At 41.4% G+C, this 20513-nt stretch overlaps 1 protein-coding gene across 1 annotated transcript in view; it reads left to right on the top strand.

Annotated features, from left to right (window-relative positions):
• The first annotated feature begins 2841 nt into the window (after positions 1-2841).
• The window catches only part of PLA2G15 (phospholipase A2 group XV), a 31927-nt gene continuing 14255 nt past the window's right edge, over positions 2842-20513 (top strand). The window contains exons 1-3 of the mRNA XM_019535467.1: positions 2842-3055; positions 15471-15627; positions 19164-19282. Coding sequence (XP_019391012.1) covers positions 2929-3055; positions 15471-15627; positions 19164-19282 — 403 coding nt within the window. The 5' untranslated portion in view covers positions 2842-2928. The remainder of the gene's footprint in view (positions 3056-15470; positions 15628-19163; positions 19283-20513) is intronic.

The following is a 20513-nucleotide window of genomic DNA, read 5'->3' on the forward strand; positions in this document are numbered from 1 at the left end:
GCAGGGGCTCTATGGAGCTGGGCCAGCTCCCCCCTCTCTCTGCTGGTGTAGCCCAGCCTGGCTCCACAGACCCCTGCCAGCCTGCACCTTGCTTTGAGCCCTACCAGTCAGTGCTGGCCCTGGCACATTGGTTCCAAGATGGTGACCAGGGGGTGCCTGTCAAGGGGCAGGGCTACCGTGGCCCTCGACAGCTTGACAAAACTGGGTAAGTGGCCCTCTGCCCAAATCGAATTGTCCGCCCCTGGATTAAAGGGTCCTCTGATTCAATTTGGATTGAGAGATTTGGCCACCGAATCAGGCCAAATCTCCTCTGAATCAGATCAGGGACCAAAGGTTCACACAGCTTTAATGTACATATCTAATAGGCTTCATTTTGTCCTGCAAGTGTCAGCATGCAATTGAAGAAGTTGCCATTTGTAAGCCAACCAACGTTCAGTATAATTAAGCTTTATTCTAGCATTCATGTTGGCAATATTTATTGAACAGTTTAATATTCAATATTTATTGAATAAGATTGAATAGTTACAGAAACAGCTCTCTAAAATTTAAATATCATTGAAATGCAATTTGAGAAAATTGTGCTGTGTTGAGACCAAAATAAAATAGGACTTTGTTTTGGCAGAGCATAGGACTTTTACTAATAGCTTGATATATCAACACCAAATCATTAAAAAATCCTTTATTAATTGGCACTTATGATTCATGTTGAACTATACTAAGTTCAGTATCTTAAAATCAAACACAAACATGATGTTCCAATATTCTGAGGCTGCATATACCAGAATTTAGTTTATGGATGTATGTTAAGTTCTGTAAAAAGCCAGTACAAATTTCTCCTCAAAACTCATCTCTGCCAGAACGCCTATATAACATTTGACACTGTCTAAATGGGGGACACGAGGTGATTGTTGCTTATTATTAAATGTTTCACAGATTCCTTTTTCTTGTCTTTAGGAAGGTAGAATAGGCTGGCCCCTTAATGATTATCTGGTTTAGAGAGGCGCGAGCATTTGTAGGTAATAGCCTGCTCTGTCAGATGCTCAGAATGGACTGACAGAAAGAAAAAAAACATTGTTTTTTTGCTAGGTTTTCCTCTCTGTGTTTTTTCATTATGAGGTAAGTATATAAACTCTGTACAAGAAAAAACTTTATTTCTAGTATTAGGGGGCCTAGCTTATCAAGGTCTATAATTCTCATGCAATGTTAATACAACTACCACCAATAATGAACTAAGCCAAACAAATTCTAATCAAATAAAATATAAGATCATACAAGTGTTAGGTTTGTGAATATGATTGTTTTTGAGTGACCAAGTTTTGAGTGAAAACTCCTATCTACCCTAGATGTAGCTTTTGCATTCCTAGCAAGTTGCAAATAAAACCCTTAAGGTCTCTAATATGAATGGACAATTCTAACGCTCTAGTTTCTTATCACTCATTTACGGTTGGAGTATTGTCCTGACTGGACAAATTGTGAGGAAAATGTTGTTTCTCACAACGTATTTAGATTGCTAGTTTGTTTGGATGTAACTAAGGAATATCTTTGAAAAAAGAATGGTCAGATGCACAGATTGTTTTGAGGAGCTCCTTTATAGTGATAATAGTTTGGGCTCCATCACGAGTGCTGTTGTTCTCCTTCCTTGCCTATAGGAGTGAAGAAGGGTAAGCCACCAGTACTTATTTTTTCAAAGGCTGCTGGGTTTTGATGAAAGATCATCACTGAAAGAAGTACTCTAGCATGTGACTTAAGTAAAGTTAGATTTGTTGCTCTGTGGTTAACTGGCAACCCAGACTTCCTGGATTCATTTCTGGTATTTTCTAAAGTGTCACATTTGCAGGGTGATTAATTAGTCCGTCACAATACACTGTATTTGTCACTGTACTTGCAATTAGTTAATCTGGTGATGTCCTGTTGTAAAGTTACTCTTTTGTCAGGAGTAAAAGCTAAACAGCTCCCTTTAACCTGGCTAGGCATGAAACACCTAACATTCTTCTTTATAAAGAACTGTAAGTATGGGAAAGACTAAGGCGAAAGTCAAACAGAGATTGGAACTGGCACACATGCTGCCTGTCAATGATGGGGCAGGGGGTGCACATGGCAGTCATGAGGGCAGTGTTGCTACCAGTGCTTTTGGGTACCAGACTGGTCTTCCTCCCATTGGAGCAAACCATCCATAGAATTCAAAGAGCCATGTGTGTCTCCTTTTAGAACTCTAGGTGGGAAAAGGTTGCAAGGACCAAGTTGTATAAGACTAACTGGACTGGGGTCTGAGGAATGCCTGATGTTTTTCTGTTCCTCTGGGCCAAGTATCTGTAAATTGGCAACTGGGGCAGAATCCAAAACAGCCTGCTTCATAAGATACTTTGCAGGGCACCTGCTGCGATACTGGGAGGTCTACAAACCCCCCAACACATGCCCATACCTTGGAGCTGCCATGGTTCTACAGAGTCCTAGGGTGCTTCTGGAGCAAATGCAAACTGCGCAATGAGGCCCCAGTGACCCTAATGAAGCACCATAAAATCCAAGAGGTGGTAAGGGCATGGAACAGGCTATCGCCCATGGACACAATACCCAGCAACATCTGCCAAACTGTATGGGAATGAATCTTCCACAAGGACCTGCAAAAGAAACAAAGGGACTTGAACTAACAGGTAGCCCACTAGGCACTCCCTATGCAGGCACTAAGACTAAGAGAGGGGTAGAGGGGCGGGGCGAAGCGGATCGGGCGCTGTGCGCTAGTTGGTCAGGCTTGGCAGAGGCCGGGGCGCCAGCTCCGCGCTGATTGGGCGGGCGGGAGCAGCGGCCGCCGCGCATTGGCTGTGGGCCCCGCTCTTCTGCCGGTGCCGGGCAGGCGCCCAGGCTGTGGGTTCGGGCCGGCGGAGCCGTCGCTCTGCGCTGCCTGGGCCACCGCGGTTATGCGCGGCCGAGATGGTGCAGCCGCCCGGCGCTAGGCTCCGCCTCCTCGCCCCTCTGCTGCTGCTGCTGCCGCTGTTGCTGCTCGCTGTCCCCAGCGCTTGCCCGCCAAGTCGGCCCCCGGGGCCGCCCGTCGTGTTGGGTAAGGGCCGCGGCTCCGCAGGCGCAGGACGCTCCCCGGGGGCCTCGGCCTCCAGTTCCCTGGAGTGGGCGGGCGGCGGCTCCTGGGACGCGCCCGAGGGCTGGGACTCGGATCGGGGGCTGAGGGGGAGTTTGCCCAGCTCTAGCAAGGGGCCGGGGAGGAGCGAGGAGCTCTGCCTGGTCCTCGCCGGCGGATGAAGGCAGCGTGGGACTTTTCCATTGGTGCTTTTTAGGCAGGTCACTGACTATCTAGACATCGGTATTAAGCTATAATTATCACATGCAAAAATATGAGAAGAGGAATTTTGTTGATCTACACCTATAAATGAATCCCCCCATGAGTCCCCCCGTGTATTCTCCCGGGGTCCTTTGCCTCCTTGGATGCAGCCCCGGGAAAATGCTCGCTCTCTTTCCATCCTCATCTTCAACTGGCTGAAATCCACCCACTGTGCCTACTGTGTTTTGGTGGCCTGCAGTGTGGAAAGTGCCCCAGGGGCAGCAACGTGTTAGTGTAGCAGCTCCTTCTAGGAAAGTATCTGTGAGTCCAGTGAATACAGTTCAAGGTTTAGGCTTCTGGCCCTAGCGGTTATGCATGTTGATTAAAATAGTTGCTGGTCCTACTCCAAAGCACGTGGAGCACTTAGGGTAAGCTAATGGAGCTAATAAATATCCACAAAATGAGTGTTTTGACTATTCCAGATCTGCTTTAGCATTTCTTTTCTTCATGAAATGTTCTCCAGATCTGGAGGCTGGAACTTCTTGTGCAAATACGAAGGGTTTGCTTAAAAAGCTTTCAAAACATAATAATGCTTTATTTTGTTTTGCCTTTTGTTTAAAAAAAAAAAAAAGTTTGCCAGCTTTGTTTGCTCTCAACTGTTCCTTAGGCACATGCCTATTTACAGACACCTTGGTCTTCAGGGGAATAGTAATGGCAGAATGTACCCTGAGGAGCTTAAGTAGCGATGCATTTGCTCTGGATGCTAATGTAAATCTTTGTTAGCACTACTATGAATATCTTGGACACATCTAATATCACATTGGCATAGCAAGAATGCAAGAAGAGAGTGGAGAAGAATCTCCTGGTATACCACGGGGGTCGAGGTCTATTTGACTTACAGATGATGCTCGACAAGTCTTTACAGAAAATGCTATTGAAAAACATAAATGCTTTAAATTGTAACTAGCTGTAATCCAATATGCTGCTGTGCAGAGGCTCTTGCATCCTTCAAATGGATTCTGGGCCAATTTGCTGGATGACATGATGAATTAAGGCAGGGGGAGGGAAAGGACACCAGTCTGGTGTTAAACTCCAGGACTGAAGAGCAATCTGCTTTCAGTCCTGTTTTTGCTCATTAGAAGCAGGTTTTTATGCTTTCTGCTCTGTTTCCTTCCTAACATTGTATGTTGGCAATAAACTTTGGCATGTATTCTGAAGAAGTGTATTTATGCACTGGAATAAAACTGAAAGGGGAATAGTTCTCCCTGATCCAGTATCGGATATCAGCCACATGATGGGTGAATGAGATTTGAAAGCAGTCATACGATAAGCAGATGATTGGGAGTAACCAGAGTGGCTGAAGCTCCTCTCCAAGTTTCAGCTAAAGCTTTTAGGACTTCTCCACCTTTTAATATTCTGATTTGTTCCTATGCTGTCATTTGCTTCCTTTTCTTCTGACTCCTTGCTTTGATCAGTCCTAACTTGATGGATACTGGGAACAATCCTCAGGAAATACTCAAGCTCTTTCCAACCTCATTTTTAAAAGATTGCTTAAATTCTATGTATTATGACTGTATACAGTTGTTTTGTTTGCCTGTGTTTTGAAAGGGTACAACGTTTTCAGGGCAGGGACCTGTTAATAGCTCATTTTTGAGTATCAAAACATGACGTTTTCTTGGGCAGTTTTGTGTTTGGTGGGTTTTTTTTGGGGGGGGGTGTCTTTTTTTGGGAAGGCCTTAGTTTAAATTTGCTCTTATGTAGGTGATAAATGCCAAAAGCCAAGGGAAATAAGAGGCTAACTGTGCATCATTTATGTCAGTTCTGCAAGGCTTGCACACCTTTGTGGGTCCCATTTATTGTTCATTTGTTTTTCTTTTCTCTTGTTTTGGGTGCAAACAAGGGAGAAGAACATGAGGCAGAAATGAACTTTTAGGGGTCACTCTAGTGAGACGGGCAGTGGCTGGCAGTATGGTTTGGAGAGGGCCTCCCAAATGTATAGGTCAACCTGGAAAAATGCATGGAAATGTTTGATGATTGGACTGATGCTAGAACTGTGTATGAAAAAGGAAATGTAAGCCGGGGCTGTGTGAAGTAGAACTATGTAAGTGTGTTGACTTTGAAAACCCAGGTCATACAAAGAAACAAGTCATTTACTCATTTTCTTAGCCTTCCCTCCACACTCTCATTTTTACCATAAATACCCTCTTAAAGAATATATTACTGTTTTATGCTTGCAGCAATCACATGAATTCAGTGGTTCTTGGAGGTCTCCCCTTCCTGTGAGCTTTGTTGTCTTGCAGAACTTGTGGCAGAAGATCATGCAGAGCTGAAGACTGAGGACAAAAAGTTCATAAGTGGTCTTAATTTTTAGCAGTAGGAATGAAAATGAACAACTAAATTACTTGCCTGCATTCTATACAAACCTTCCATCCTCAGCTTTATTTCTGAAAATTATTAACTTCAGATATAAAGAATTGTGAAACTGGCTATAGTTACTTTAAACTAATGTCACATTATTAAGTTTCTTTCTGAATAATTTTCTTTTCTGACTTTGACATGTTACAAAGTATGTCTTCACTGGAGAGAAGAAAACACTGTGCTTGCATTTAATAATCCTTTTGCAGTTTATATGTTTAGAGATTGTTAGTTGAGGTTAAACCTGAAGTTTTAATCTAGGGTCTACACATGATAGTAAGAAGCATTTTATGTGTTAGAAGCTTGGTTTTTTGTTTTTGTTTTTTTTTAAAAAAACACTTTTTTAATCATTTAGATAAATCCTGGTTTCATTGTCTATGCCTAACTCATTAGGCTAGGAGTGTTGGCCCCTAGGTGGGAGGCTTCACAGGTTCTGGAAAACCCATGGGCTGCAGCAGCCCTGCAGCTGTCAGAGTTGCTGTTTCAGTATCCAGGGAGCTCAGGAGTTGATGCTACTGCGACTTCTCCTGCTCTCTGCCAGGAGCAATCTTAATTGCCACATGACCCACCTCAATGGGCTGGGTCCATTTTACAGGCTGTATGATTGACACCTCTGTGTTAGACAATAGTGATTTCTAGGCAGGTCACTGACTCAGTTTAATCCCAGTATCTAAAACCATACTTCTCCTATGCAAACATATGAGAAGATGAGGAATTTTATTGATCTACACTTATAAATTGAATGAAAATAACCTTACAAAAATTATTTCAAACTCTGTAAAGAAATCACTTTCTCCGTAATGAAACATCGGTTAACTCTGATCAGGCTCCTTAGTCTTCTAGTTCTTAAAACATCTCTTTTGTTTTAAATTAAATTGGCCAAAGGACCTCTCTGTTTAGGCTGCAAACGGAAAATAGAAGGCAGGAAACACATACACAGTGAAGCTGGCTCATCTCTGACTATCTGAAGCAGAATAAAATCTAGCAAACTAGAACCAGAACAAAAACTGCCCATACCAAGAATAGTTAATGCAGGGTTTCTGTTTTCCAGATTAGTGTTTTTAGCAAGGTAGTAATAAATTAGTTTGAGGTAGCGGAAAAACAAATCTTAAATAAATCACATTCTTATAGCCTGTCACCTAAGTCACCTGATAGAGATTCTATCATATTACATTGCAGAAACACATGAACAAAAATTTTCAAAGTGAAAAGCTGTTTCTTTAGATAGTCAAACCTGCAAGGAGCAAACAGACCATCTATATTTGTGCATAATTTACTTGTGTGTAAAAAGAGTTAATATTAACTCACAAGAAACTTGCAAGTTAACTTAAGGTCACTTTGCTAACTTAATCTTTTGTTAAGTTTTAAATTAACAATACATAACACTTGTGAATGTTATACTTGTCTATCTGTAACCCCAGAATTAACTCTAGTAATGGGTACAAGCCCTGCCCCTGCAGTAACTAGGAGAAATAGCTCAAATACTTTGATTCTTGTGCAATGTGAGTTTTTGTTTGTCCTTTTGTACTTGATGGTCAGAATTAGGCTTTATGCTGTCAGTTGTTGGGCTGTGTGCATCCTCTCTTAGGAAGTCTCAGGCCTTGAGCCTTAATGGGTCTTTGAGTGGAATTAACATGAATCTCTGTCTGACTAACCCATTTTCTTCAGCTCCCATTTGCTAACTATGATTTAAATCAGCCTGGACTGATGCTTATGTTCAGAATCTCCAGTTATCTTTCCTCTTATTACCAAAAAGTCTTCTTGTTTTTTGATTTTGTTTTTTCTTTTAGATTTTAAAGCATTTTAGGGAACAAACATTTTCTATATGTGTTGAGTTCCCTTATGGCTGGCATTCCTCTGGATGTTTTGGCAGGCCTTATTCTTACTCAGATGCTTCCACAGATCTGTTTCTGTGTCTGAACTCCCATCTTCCCCTCCTCAGAGAGGCCTTTTAACTGTCCAGTGTTCTTTTGATCAATGTCCCCAGTCTCTGCTAACCAGCTCTGTGTGACTTTGGGTCTGGAGTTTAGACCAGGGATGGAGCCCACCAAGCCACTCTATTCAGTCTGTGGAACCCCCTAAAAAAAATTTTTAGAAAATTAATATTAATCTGCCCTGGGCTGCCTGCCATGTGGCCCTTGATGCCTTGCCAAAACTCGGTAAGTGGCCCTCCACCCAAAATAATTGCCTGTCCCTGCATTAGACCTTTGCCTTGAAGTGATTTAATGATTTCTGGGTGTCAGTTTATCTGTCGGCATTATTATTTTTCTGTTGGTGTTCCAACAGCATTTTCTCAAGATGAATAGATTCTCCTAGTGCAGTGTTAGTTTACCATTACCTCTTCTTACTCCACTAAGCAGGTTGCATACAGTATCTGTAAAACTTATTACACAGAAGCGTCACATCACAACATCACTCTTAATGTGTGGTTTTTTTTTTTCTTCTTCTTTCTGTTACACTGCTGTTGTGCATCTTATGTTTAATCAGTCAGTGAGCAAATTCATACACTGTTTATCCTTGACAGGATTTTACTGTTTTTGCTTGCATCCCATTTGGAGTCACTTGTTACATACTGGCTTACCAAGTTTGAAACTGATAACCTGCACTGAACTCTGGCTTTTAAAGCCAACTCAACACAGTTGCTATAGCAATGTTCTCAAACCTTCTGCAAACAACTTGTTAGGTTTTGGGCTAAAGATTTCTAGAAAGACTCCTAAATGAGACTTGGTATGTGATCTACATGTAAAAGAGGCTTGTCTGTGAATTCCTGCTGACTGCTAGCCAAGGTCTGTGTTTGTGCAGTTAGCTGGCTAGATATCAACAGTAAGATAACTCCTTGTGCATCATGTGACCTCAGATATCTTGTGTCATGTGAGTTCTTGTGCCTTGCTTTTAATTATAAAGAGAAGCATTTTCTGTGGCATGTTCTCTTTAGGCATATAAATGAACTTTTTGAGCCCTCCTCTCCTGACAGCTTTGATAAGTGATTCAAGTGAGGTTTTTTTGGAAAACACAGTACAGTATGATAAAAGAAACATTGAGCTCCTATACACGTACAGGGAGGCTGCTTCGATGCACTGTAATTACTTGATTGATCGAGGCTGCTGGAGTGTAGTACTTACTGCCCTCCAGCAGACTCCAGTATCATGTGCATCAGCATTCCCTTGCTGAAAAGTGGTGATGGGGCACTTTGAATTAAAGCTCATTGAACAAGCTTGAATTTTAAAGTGCCTTGCCTCCATTTTTCAATGCAGGGATGCTGATGCATGTGATGCTCTGGGTGCTTTTAATCAGGGCAGTAAGAGCTGCACTAATTAAAAAAGTGCCTCCCCCCCCCCCGGGCCAGCTGTTTAACTGATTTGGTGCTGAAGTTCCCCCAGTGAGAAGATCTGAAGAATTATTTCGTGCATCAAAGAATGTGCATTTAAAATGTAGAAATATAACCTAATATGGATTATCTCTTTTTGTGACACCGATCTCTGTTCTAAGCTAGCATTAACATGGATCAACAGGTGTAACAAGTCCTATAGGAGTAGCTGATGCTTTCAGTTACTTTGTAACTGTTGTAAAATCTCAATAGTCTCTTCTCCAGACTTACCTGTTACTGTCTTGTCTTGAAAAGTCTTCCTATACTTCTAGTTACAAGCACTGAAAATAAGAATATGGTGACATTTGATCATTTAATTTGATAAATTTTAAATAACCTTTTGAAAATGATCTTTGAGGTATGGGGAGCTTTGTTCTATTCACAGAAATCTCATTGTTTTAAGCACTGACACAGTCACAAAATTAGCAAAGCCTTTGCAATTTTTGCTTGGGTATCAGACTTTAGTAAAGGATACTTAGGTAAATAATGTAATTGTTTGTGCCTGCAGACTTGAAAATAAAACTGTGCTTAATATTCTGTAACTTCCGGTGAAAAGGAAGTGTACTGGAAAATGGAAAAAGTATTGGGTAGATGTAAGCATTTCAACAGGGAATAAATGGGCACAAAATACACCTTTACATGGAAGCCAAATTTGGAAACATTTTTATTGTCTACAAATGATCCAGAACTTAAAGGGAATGCTTTTTAGAGCTCCACGTGAAAGAAAGAAAGAAAGGGATGGGGGGCATTGGAAAGCTACTCTGTGCATGCATATGTTTTATAGTACTTTCCTTCATGTGTGTTCTGCTGGAGCCTTTTACCTAATAGTTTGCTATTCAAAAACCCACTGATTTGTCCTCCACCCCAAACTGTAATGCTCTTAAATTTTGTTGAGTAAAGTTTGTAGATAATGCATCAGTCTCTTGGATACAGGGGGGAAAATCTGAATTTGCATTGCTGGCTCTATTAATTATTTCCCCATAAATTTTCTTGAGTTTTATTTTGCAGCTTGCAACTGACATCTTTATAAAATTTTAGTTGAGTATATAGGGATGAAACCCTATCAGTGGAAATATGTAAATCAGAAAAATATTTCCAGCTAATCTTTGATTTACCTAATCATTTCTTTTGATGTTTACAAACAAAGCTGGCAGCCTTTCACTGATTCGCTGTAGGTGTGAACCCCTTTTTTTTTGCTTCTGTTTTTAAATGAAAAATTATTAACTGATATTGCATACAATTTTATCAGTCTTCCACCTTTTGTTTGTTCCCTGTTTATCCATTGGTATATTTATTTTTAATTTTTTCCCTCTATACCTTAGCATATAGCTTTTAATATCTTCTGCTTTTAAGTCCCGCACAGTGGAATGCAACTTTTTCTGTCCTCAAGAACACTTCACTTCATTTCTAAATGTTATAATATAATTTGGCTTGTGGTAAATGTAAATTTGTTCCTGTAATCCCAGATGAAAATTCTCTGCAATTAACACAAGGTATAATGAAGCTAGTAATTAAAATGCTTTTTAACATTTATGTTCCCACTTCTGACTTGTGAGCCTTCTAGTCTGAGCAGAAGTCCTGAGTTTGTCAGGAGCAGAAGACAATCTATTTGTCTTATGTCCTTAGCAGATCTGCCAATAAAACTTGACTGGTGTTGAATGAGTAACTTTTAAATATTAACTATGGGCACATACAGGTGTTTGATTCAACCAGGAGAATTGCTGCTCTCCTGGTAGAAACTGAGTGTGAAGTATTTACTCAGTTTCTTCAGGGAAACCAGATCTGGGAGAAAGATCTTCCAGGTTCAGTTAGGGACTGAACAGTGGGGTAGAGCCACGGTGTGTGGTAGAAGGTAAACCTGGATGGTTCTAGTATTAGACTCAATTGATTTAGGTTAAACTGGTTTATTAAACTTATCCCAGATCCCCTCCGGGTTCAAATTTTAACTCAGTCTCCAGCCTGAGGAGTGGGCTTGGGGTTTGCCATGTTGCTCGCTCTTCTTGGCTCCCAGCCACTGGGAGCTGAGCAGAAGAACAGCTGCTTCTGGCTTCCTGCCTGCTTCTCAGGCTGGGGTTCCCAGGGGCTGGGGGGAGTGGAGCAACCACTGCCCCATGCACCTTCCTTCCCCCCCGCCCCCCACTAGGATCACTCCAGTTGCAGACTGGGATCACTGAGGGGTAATTGAAATGAATATTTGTTCATGGCCTATGTTTTGTTGTGCTTCTGGTTAGGAATTTGGCCTAGAAGCCAAAATGGGCATGACATTTTGGGAATAACATGTTGGTATAAATAGAGAATTAAACGGCATATTATGATATTCTGAGACTTGAACTTGAATACACTTTTTCAGTGGCATGATGCAATATTACATTGCCCTATTGCTAGAAGTATGATAGCTTCTCCATCTGTTAGGGCTTTTGCTGTGACCTAAGCTGAACTGTAGCCTAGTAAGTGTACGCAGTCAACAGTCAAGGCTGAATCTATTCAGTTTTTACAGGTTAGTCTAAGCTGTGTAAATTGAACTGATTGGCAGGTGAACAGACATTCACTTCTGACTGGAAATGCAGCCACAGGCCTGCAGTGGCCCAGGCTAGAAGCTGGGGAATGCTAGAGCATGCCTTCCTGCTTGGCTGGAGCAGACCGTTTAGGCCAAGGCTAGCCCACCTATACTGCAGGGAGGAGGGGGCAGAGTTTGTGGGAGAGGTACAAAGCATTCTGGGAATGAGTTAATTTGAATCTGAAGGGGATCTGGGATAGAAGTTTTAATAAACCAATTTAACCTAAATCAGTTGAGTCTGATACTACATCCAGGTTATCTTAAAATGGTTCCAGCCATTTTGAAAGTGGTTTATGTGCACTGAACTTCTGTTGTATTACAGATTTGAACTGGTTTCCAATCACTTACACTGGTTTATGTGTGATTTTCTGTCCTTAGCCCTAGTGTACTTAAACAAGTTCACTTAAAATACAAAAATAAAAGTACCAGAGATCCAATGGTGCTGGTACTGTTCCCCCTCTCCACTCCCAAACTCCTGCCTCCTAAGGCTGTGTGTGATGTGAGCACAGTTTCCCGGGGCTGGATAGAGGGGGGATGGAGGTGGGGAGAAGTAGGGGCTGTGTGTAGGAAGCTTCCTGCTCCCTGGCCCCAGCACAGCTCCCCTCTGACTGGAAGCTGTGATCTATACCACAGCCAGGGAGCTGGGGGCCTGGAAGATACTGTGGTAGTGCTGGTGCAGCTCCCAGCTGTGTGGTTGCACTGGGGTGAAGAGAAGACCCTTGGAATAAAAATTTAAAATATATGGACTCTGAAGCAGACTTGTTTTAATTCTTTCAACGCCTTTTCCCTTTTAAAGAATACGTTGGAAGAACATACTCCTTTAGACTTTTGGTCATCTTTTGAAGTCCTTTACTGCTAAAATAACATTCAGAGATCTCCCAAGAGTTTGGTTTTAAGCCAGGCATGTGCCTTAAGATTTTCACAGAAAACAGTTGTGGGAAGGGAATGTCTTAAATTTCAATTTCAGAAATTATTTTTCTGTTTCTACAGTTTAGCATCTGATTGCTGGGAATGTTCTGCTGTTGATGAATCAGTATAGAATAAAATGTTTAAACAAATTATTTAACTTGTTATTTGCCCACTACTGGGCAAATCTGAGCACTTTATTCAGCTCACTTGTTTTCTTTCCTGGAATTGGGCAGCATTTTATAAGCATAGTGCTTACATTGAAAGAGTGTTCTAGCGAGTTCATGTGATAATTTTGCTATTAATTAACACACCCAACAATTCAATTGGAAAGTGCAATACCATGGATACTTTCCCATTTCACAGCCTTTCTCCTTGGAACTTCCAATCCAGAGGAGCAGGAGACAAGAAATATCTATATGTGACTACTTAGCCCATAAGCACAGTGCCAAAAGACACATTTTTACTTGCATGTAACTGAAGTTTGGCTCTGCCTGTTTCCTACCAGCTGTTTATCCTTCTATAACTTGTTTTCCTGCTCTTCATAGAAACATTCATTCCAAGACATATTTAAGGAGCCCCCAGGCCAGTTATTCTAGTCTGTTGCAGTAAGGCTTTGTGTGACTGCTTTTGTTTATGTAAGACAGACTTTCAAGTTGTCCTCACTTGACTGCATAGGGTACCCTGTGAGACTGTAGTGGGGGCAGGGGGAGAAGGTATCTAAAACCGTGCTGTAAAGTGGGAGAGATTTAAACATGACTTGTTCTGGGTATTATATTGGAGGCCTGGGGGGTTTATGTGGAAAGATGCAATTTTTAAGTATCACACCTCCAACATAAGTTGGGGTACTAAAATGATCACATAAATACTGACCACTTCTCCTTGGATAAAACGGTGCTTTGAATAGCAAAGTCCTAAGTCTTCATGGCATGCTTTAAAAGGAAAAGCATACTTACTTGGCATGTTACTGTTTTGTTATTGAAGTGTGGACAGACCTATCAAATGTGATATGACAAACATATGAGGGTGGAAACAGATGTCACCTGATGTCCCATTTGTGCCACCAGTAGACATTACCACCCTTTGTTGCACTACATCAAAGAAGATCAGTGGTGTGACAAAGTAGCTCTAGATGCTGCTTTTGTATTGTGGCAGACACTTGTTACCTCTAGCAGGAGAGTACTGACAGCCTGAGATACCTGCATACTCTAGCCACTGGCAGGTGCTCTGGGAGCTTAAAGGCCCCTCAAGCCCCTGAAGCAGCTGCCTGCTTTCTGTGCTTAGAGGGGCACCTGGGGAATCTTGGGGTGCCTCTCCATAAGCACGCAAGCCCTGCTTTTGTGCTCAGTCAGCCCTATTCCCCGAGTTGGGGGAGGGAGGGGCAGGTCTGGCTGAGCAGAGAACGTGGGGAGATTGTATTACCATCACATTGCTTCTTGTCCCATACCATTAAGGCGCATCCACTTAACTCAGTGACAGCTATTTCTGTCTAGCCTGACTAAAAGACAACTGTTTCCTGTCAGTACTTCTTCCATTGTATAATTGTATGAAATTATATGCTATGTATAGTAGTAAACTTCCGAATTGTATTGTAAGTTCTTCAGGATTGAGATTCTTTTTTTTTTTTTTGAGTTTATACTCTTATTTATACATCTGTGCAGTTCTGTATAATCTACAAGCTGGCTACAAAAGGTTACACTACAGAGAAACCCTACATTTATTGTAGTGCTTGCACCAGTTTTATAGCACTGCAGGGGGGTATGTTTATTGTACCCTCAGCTTCTATAATGTAACAAAAATATTGCCTGTTCGTGGCCTTAGCTGAAGCTGAGACCTAATCTGGCCTATATAGCATTAGAAAATGGCATTAGGAGATGAAATGGAAATATATTTTTGCAGTCTGATAGTTTTATAGCAGGTTTTACTGTAAGGTGCTACAGGATCTAATTTAGCGGTTCCCAAACTGGGTTGCAACCCCAAATGAGGAAGCACTGGTCTAATTTCTGGCACTTAAAGTTGTATTTAACCAGGCACTCCCACTACTGAGTATAATAATATCAAAATGAGTTCGGTCTGAGAACACGTTATAGGTTAACTTAATTTTTGTCATGGCATGGAGGAATTTTCCAGTCATAGGACCTTCCAGTTTGCTGTCATCTTTCTTTGTAAGAAGTGGCTAAAATGTAGCAGAACTTGGGGAATTCCATTTGCTATTTGCTGCTGTACTAGAAGTTTTCAGTGCATGCTTGACTTTAATTTGGAATTCAGTGTTTCTGTCACTTAATCTGTAGAATGAATGAATAAGAAATGGTATTCCAGTGAAATAGTTTAACAGACAGCACAGATGCATACTGAGTTGCTCTAGATCCTGTTAGGCATGACATCAGTGTTAAACAGTTCCAAAATCTGGATGTAAAGGAAAGTGCAAAGATCATTGAAATACAACCTGTTTAACCAGTATACAAAAGAATAAAAATAGAACTCCTGAAATAAAGTAAGTCTGCAAAACTGAAGGATTTGTGTATTTGATTAGAGTTGCAATACTCTGTAGAAAAAAGCTTTTTTTTCCCCAACCCAAACCTTGCAGATAACTCTTTTTGGGACACTCATTCTCTTGAAAAGTATTTGAGAGAATCTGCTTCTGATAGCCATGGCCTAAGATATCCTGTCCCAATTTGGTTGTCAAGATGATTCATAAATACCCATGGGGAACATTTTTGAAGCTGGGAGTTTCTGAAAAAGCAAATGATCACTTGTGACCAGTACTCTAAGCTTGCGTAATGCCGTTCTTCCATTTACTTATTATCAGGTACCTTGGTTGATGTGGAAACATAATTACATTCGTACAGAATACAAAGGTGAAAGTAACGTGGAGAACAGCATATGTATTCATAGTGAACAGGGTTTTTAATTGTCTGACTAATATATTTCTGATTTTCATATGTTTCTTGTAGTCCCAGGGGATTTGGGTAACCAGTTGGAAGCAAAACTTGACAAACCGACAGTGGTACACTACCTCTGCTCCAAGAAGACAGAAAGTTACTTCACTCTCTGGCTGAATTTAGAATTGCTGCTGCCTGTCATCATTGACTGCTGGATTGACAATATCAGGTAGGATCAGAGCCCTGTAAAACAAAATATTAGGTCAGTGTATAGCTAAACTGTAGAAACAGAAAAAAAATCATGGTAACTTTTTTGAAATACAATTAACACGAAATAATTGCACTGTTATACTAAAAATCAGACAGTTTACTATATGATTTGTTTAAAATGATATCTTCTGAAAGATGTTGTGTGAAATGTAAGTGGCCCTCCAGCTGAAATAATTGCCCATGCCTGGCTTAAATGCACCCAGCTGGTTTGGCTTGGGGTATAGATGAGAACCTGGCTGTTGTTTTTCTTCAGGTTAGTAAACTTGGTCTTTGCTTTTGGAAGCAGGGAAAGTACTGCTTAGAGAGAGAACTGTTAACTTCCTGTGTTTTTTTCCTTGGTGCCTGGATTTAAAAAAATCTGAAGGGGGCTGGAGTAGGTGTGTTTGAACATTCAGTCCTATTAACTATTCAAGTTTTTAAAACATGGGCATCTTGAAAATCAGGGTAGGCATCGGGGGGGTAGGTGTCTCTTCCCAAGGCGTTTCAGGGCTGAAATAATTGCACTATTACAAAAAGCCCAGTGTGAGTAGCTGATCATCTAACATTTAGAGATACAATAAGACACGTTGTACTCTTTAAGTGTGGTGGAAGGTATAGACAGGAGTAACACTTGTGGCTCTAGCAAATTACACTGGTAAAAGCTGTTCTGGTAAAACTGTTAAGTCTTCAGGATCCTGTAATGTGATACAAGTTAGCTGAATCACCCTGACTTGAACAGGGTTTTTAATTGTCTGACTAATATTCAGGGTCAAAATTGCTGTTGGTTTTGATGCATGTCTATCCCTACAGAATCATGTAGTCATAAGTTACTCAGAGCTGCAACTGTTCTACTTCCATTTTTAAAGAAGCTAAAATATAAGCTTACCCTGGGTCCCAATCTGGATTTGTGCTAACACCTACACTTAATAAACCCAGCTGTAACTTGGTGCTTAAATCATTTGACCTCAAAATTAAAAGACAGTTATACATGCACACATCACTCTGGGTGATGTTGGTTACTGAAACTGCTGAGTCATAACCTTGCTAATACTGTTACAAGAAATGGGGGAGGGGGTCTGTTGTCTTTGAAGCGTAAAATGATTTAAAAATCTGTTAATTCCTCATTATGCCTTTTTTCTTCAACATTTTTTATTGTCTGTAAACTTTTGAAAAGTTTACAGGTGGTTTGTTGCTTCAAGTCATGGGTCCTGTGCTTTGTATGAAAATATTAGCAAATTTTTTGAAAGTGCAAAAAAATAATACATGGAACTTTTTGATTCTTCTCAAATCTGGTTAAAATATTAACTTTGATCTTGCCTTACCTTTCCGTTTTAAAAAGCCATTATGTGTTGCATATAAAATACAGACTCTTATTTTCAGACCTGTAGATCTGTTTTAAAAAGTGTGTACAGTTTCTGTGTTTTTATAAAGTCCTTGTGCAACTTTAAAGCTTAATAACTTTGGATATACACATGATAAACCAAACTCTAAACAGCAATTGAAAGTGATTCATAATTTTTTTTTAGCATAGTGTAAGCTAGTAGGGCTTAACCTTGAAACTCAAGTCAAAATGGTTTGACAAAACAGTGTTTCATTTCAAATTTCATTTCAATTTGAAACCATTGTTCCATTTTGTCAAAACAGTGACACTGTTTCAGTGTTTCGCCCATAAGTTATAATAGGGAAACTCGAAACGGCCTCTCATCTGTCAGGCGGACTGGGAGTCTGCAGCCCTGTGAGGGTTGTGCCAGTCCTCCTGGCGTTGCAGGCCCCCAATCTGCCTGCTGGATGAGGGAGGGAAGCTGGGTGCTGCCACCTGGGACCAGGGAGCTAGGGAAGGGAACTGAACCTGATCACTCAGTTCCCTTCCCCAGCCTGATTTTTTTTTTTTTTTTAGCACTGGGGAAGGCAACTCAGCCCAGCTGGGCCAAATTGCCTTCCTCAGCCCGATCACAGTGCTGGGGAGGGGAACTGAGCCTGAGCTAAGTTCCCTTCCCCTGCGCTGTGACTTGGCTTCCTGCAGTCGGGCTGCAGGAGCCAGGGAAAGCCCGGGCTGCGATTCCCCACTCGGCTGAGCCACATGGGGCTGCAGAGCTGCTGGGAGCACAGCCCTGGTTCTTCCCTGTCTTCTACCACCTGGCTGCTGGCTGCTTCGAAACATTTGGCTGGCCTCATTTTGTTTCGAGGCTGTTTTGAAGCACTTCGTTTTGATTCAATTTCGCTGTTTCCAGCTTGAAATGAGTCAAAACAGCCGGTGAAATTTTGCACAGCCCTATATGCTATGCATAGGGTAAGGATCACAAATGCAGTTCGTGAAATCACTCAGCTGCAACTGGCAAATGTTTTCTACAAGCTGGAAAATCAGACTGAATGATGCATCATAAAAGATGGCAGTTTGGTTAATACATTTTATTTGGTGGCATAAACCTTTTGTAGTTGGTAGCTTTCTTAGGCAAAGGCTTTTTCATATCGATTCTCTAAGACAACCATAGAACCATACAAACCATATTTTTTTACAGTAAAAAACACAATCTGTATTATAAATGGGTTTCCTAGCTTTGGTATGTGTAATGTAAGTATAATCTTAAGTGGCTTATTTGTAACTTCTTTTTTGTTACTTTTCTGCTGAAAGACCAGCCAAATGTCCTATTAAGTAAAGCAACCCAAGAGAGAAGCAAGTGTATACTAACCGTATTTCCTGCTTTGTGGACCAATAGAGAAATATGGTTGGAATATATGTTTGCATTGCCTTAGTGATTGGTTTTGCAGTTGTTTTCCCTCAGTGGTTGTTTCCTTTTACCTTTTTTTTTAATTATCACATTTTATCTGGGACTTGACAGAAAATACTTGGTTAACGATTTTCAGGTATCAATCAACATTTTTTACACCTCATGCTGTGGGGTAAAAAGTCTGCATTCCAGAGCTGTTGATCTGGTGAAAAGACATTCACGGGTCCGTGAGTCTCAAATGGATTTGAATGGTACCTACCAAATACTTAATATCTCTGTGTACATTTCCATAGATGTCTTTTGTTTTATTGGTTACAGCAATTCCAAATACTTTCAGCTGAAAAGGTATTCTTAAGCCCTACTTCTATGTAGAAGAGCTATAATGACTTTTCCCCTCTTTTAGTAACAGTATTCTGATACTGCAGTATCTAAGTTCTTGGAGGGAAACTTGTTGCGAATTTGTGACAGGTTGACACATGCTTGAACTATGTGAGGCAGCTCACATTCTCTCCATAAGGTTCAAGTCTACCTCTTGACAATATATTCTATTTCTGCAGACTGAAATAGGCTTTATTTATTTTCCTAAATCGGGTACACTAGTATAAGAAAGCTGTTTGCGCTGCATGTAGGCACTTTAGCATGAAAGTGCCCTTCTAAGCGTCTGACTTATGTTATTTTCTTGTAGGTAATAGCTCTTAAAATCACTCAGCAAACAAAGCCTCATTCTATTTGAGAGCTGCCATGTAGTAAGACAGCATGTTTTATATTTGTCTTTCTTTCCTTCCAGGCTGATATACAATCGGACAAGTAAGATCACAGAGCCACCAGATGGAGTGGATGTCAGAGTTCCAGGGTTTGGGCAGACATTTGCCTTGGAGTTCCTTGATCCCAGTAAAAGAAATGTTGGTATGTAGTTCAGTTACAGATGTACAGCATGTTTCTATAATGCCATTTCAGTTTAAAATTCCGTACTGAAATCTGAGAGAGGTGACAGTAACTGGTTGAAGCGGGATAGTTCATGCTTAGTTGTGGCTTTGTTTTGTAGGACACGAGTTTACCAGCAGTCAGTCAGATGTTTCATGTGCATTTGGTATGTGGCATGTTGAATTTAAGTGCTTTCTGTTCAACTTCGTAAATCAGGCGAGTAGAGTCAGGCCCTGCTTATTTTTACTCAGAATTAACATTCTCTGAGGCTTGAATAGTCATTCCAAAGACTGCTCTAGGACAATGGTTCTCAACCAGGTGGTTCTGCAGGTGGACAGATGAGGCTTCACGCTGCTGTTCAGGTGAGTGGAGCCCCAGGGCTCCCTGTTACCGAGCCCCACTTGCTGCGCCCAGGGCCATGCGGGTGAAGCTGGGGCAGGGACAACCTGTGCAGGACCCAGGGCAAATCCCAGGCCCTGCCCTGGACGCAAGGAAGCTGGTGGCGCATTTGGGGCGGGGGGAAAGGGTGCTGAGCGGCCGGACTGAAGCCGGCAGCAGTGCAGAGTCGCCACAGCTGCTCCGCCTGGTTCTGTGGGGCCCCTCAAAAGTGCAGGGCCTGGGGCAGTTGCCCCTATTCAGACCCCCTCCGTCCCCCTGGCAGCGGTCCTGGGCTGGGGAGCCAGGTCAGTCCTCGGGAACAAAAAGGTTAAGAACCCCTGCTCTAGGACTTGACAAATAAAGAAGATTCCTTCTCCTGGCTTTGGCTGAGCTCTGGGCTAGGTAGCCCTTAGACTTCTGTAATAACCACTCAGTAAATTGGGGAGATTGATGCTACTGCTTTAGTTCCTTTTCCTTGTCAAAAGGAGAGAATATTGAGGTTTTTTTCCTTGCAGTGTTACAGAAAATCTCTCATAGAAAATGCATTCTATTTTGAAAAGTCCAGTGTATGTACTTCATGGCAGATAATTTGCACATGTAAGATGTTTGATCCTAAATGGGGTATATTTAGAGTTCTGGCCAGAATTTATTGTGTACTTCCAGACAAACTGACTAGGTGAGAGGAGCCTCTGGGTGATTGACAACTATGGGCTGCAGGTTGCACCAGCAAACACAATTGGCTGCTAAATCATTTATAGGGCTGTTTTTGCTGGATGGTTTGTTTTCCTCTCTTAATGAGCTGTTTCTTTTGAATGGAAGTAATATAGTAATTCAT

The sequence above is a fragment of the Crocodylus porosus genome, unplaced genomic scaffold, assembly GCF_001723895.1.
Source record: "Crocodylus porosus isolate Cpor-Errol unplaced genomic scaffold, CroPor_comp1, whole genome shotgun sequence".
Taxonomy (NCBI): Eukaryota; Metazoa; Chordata; order Crocodylia; family Crocodylidae; genus Crocodylus; species Crocodylus porosus.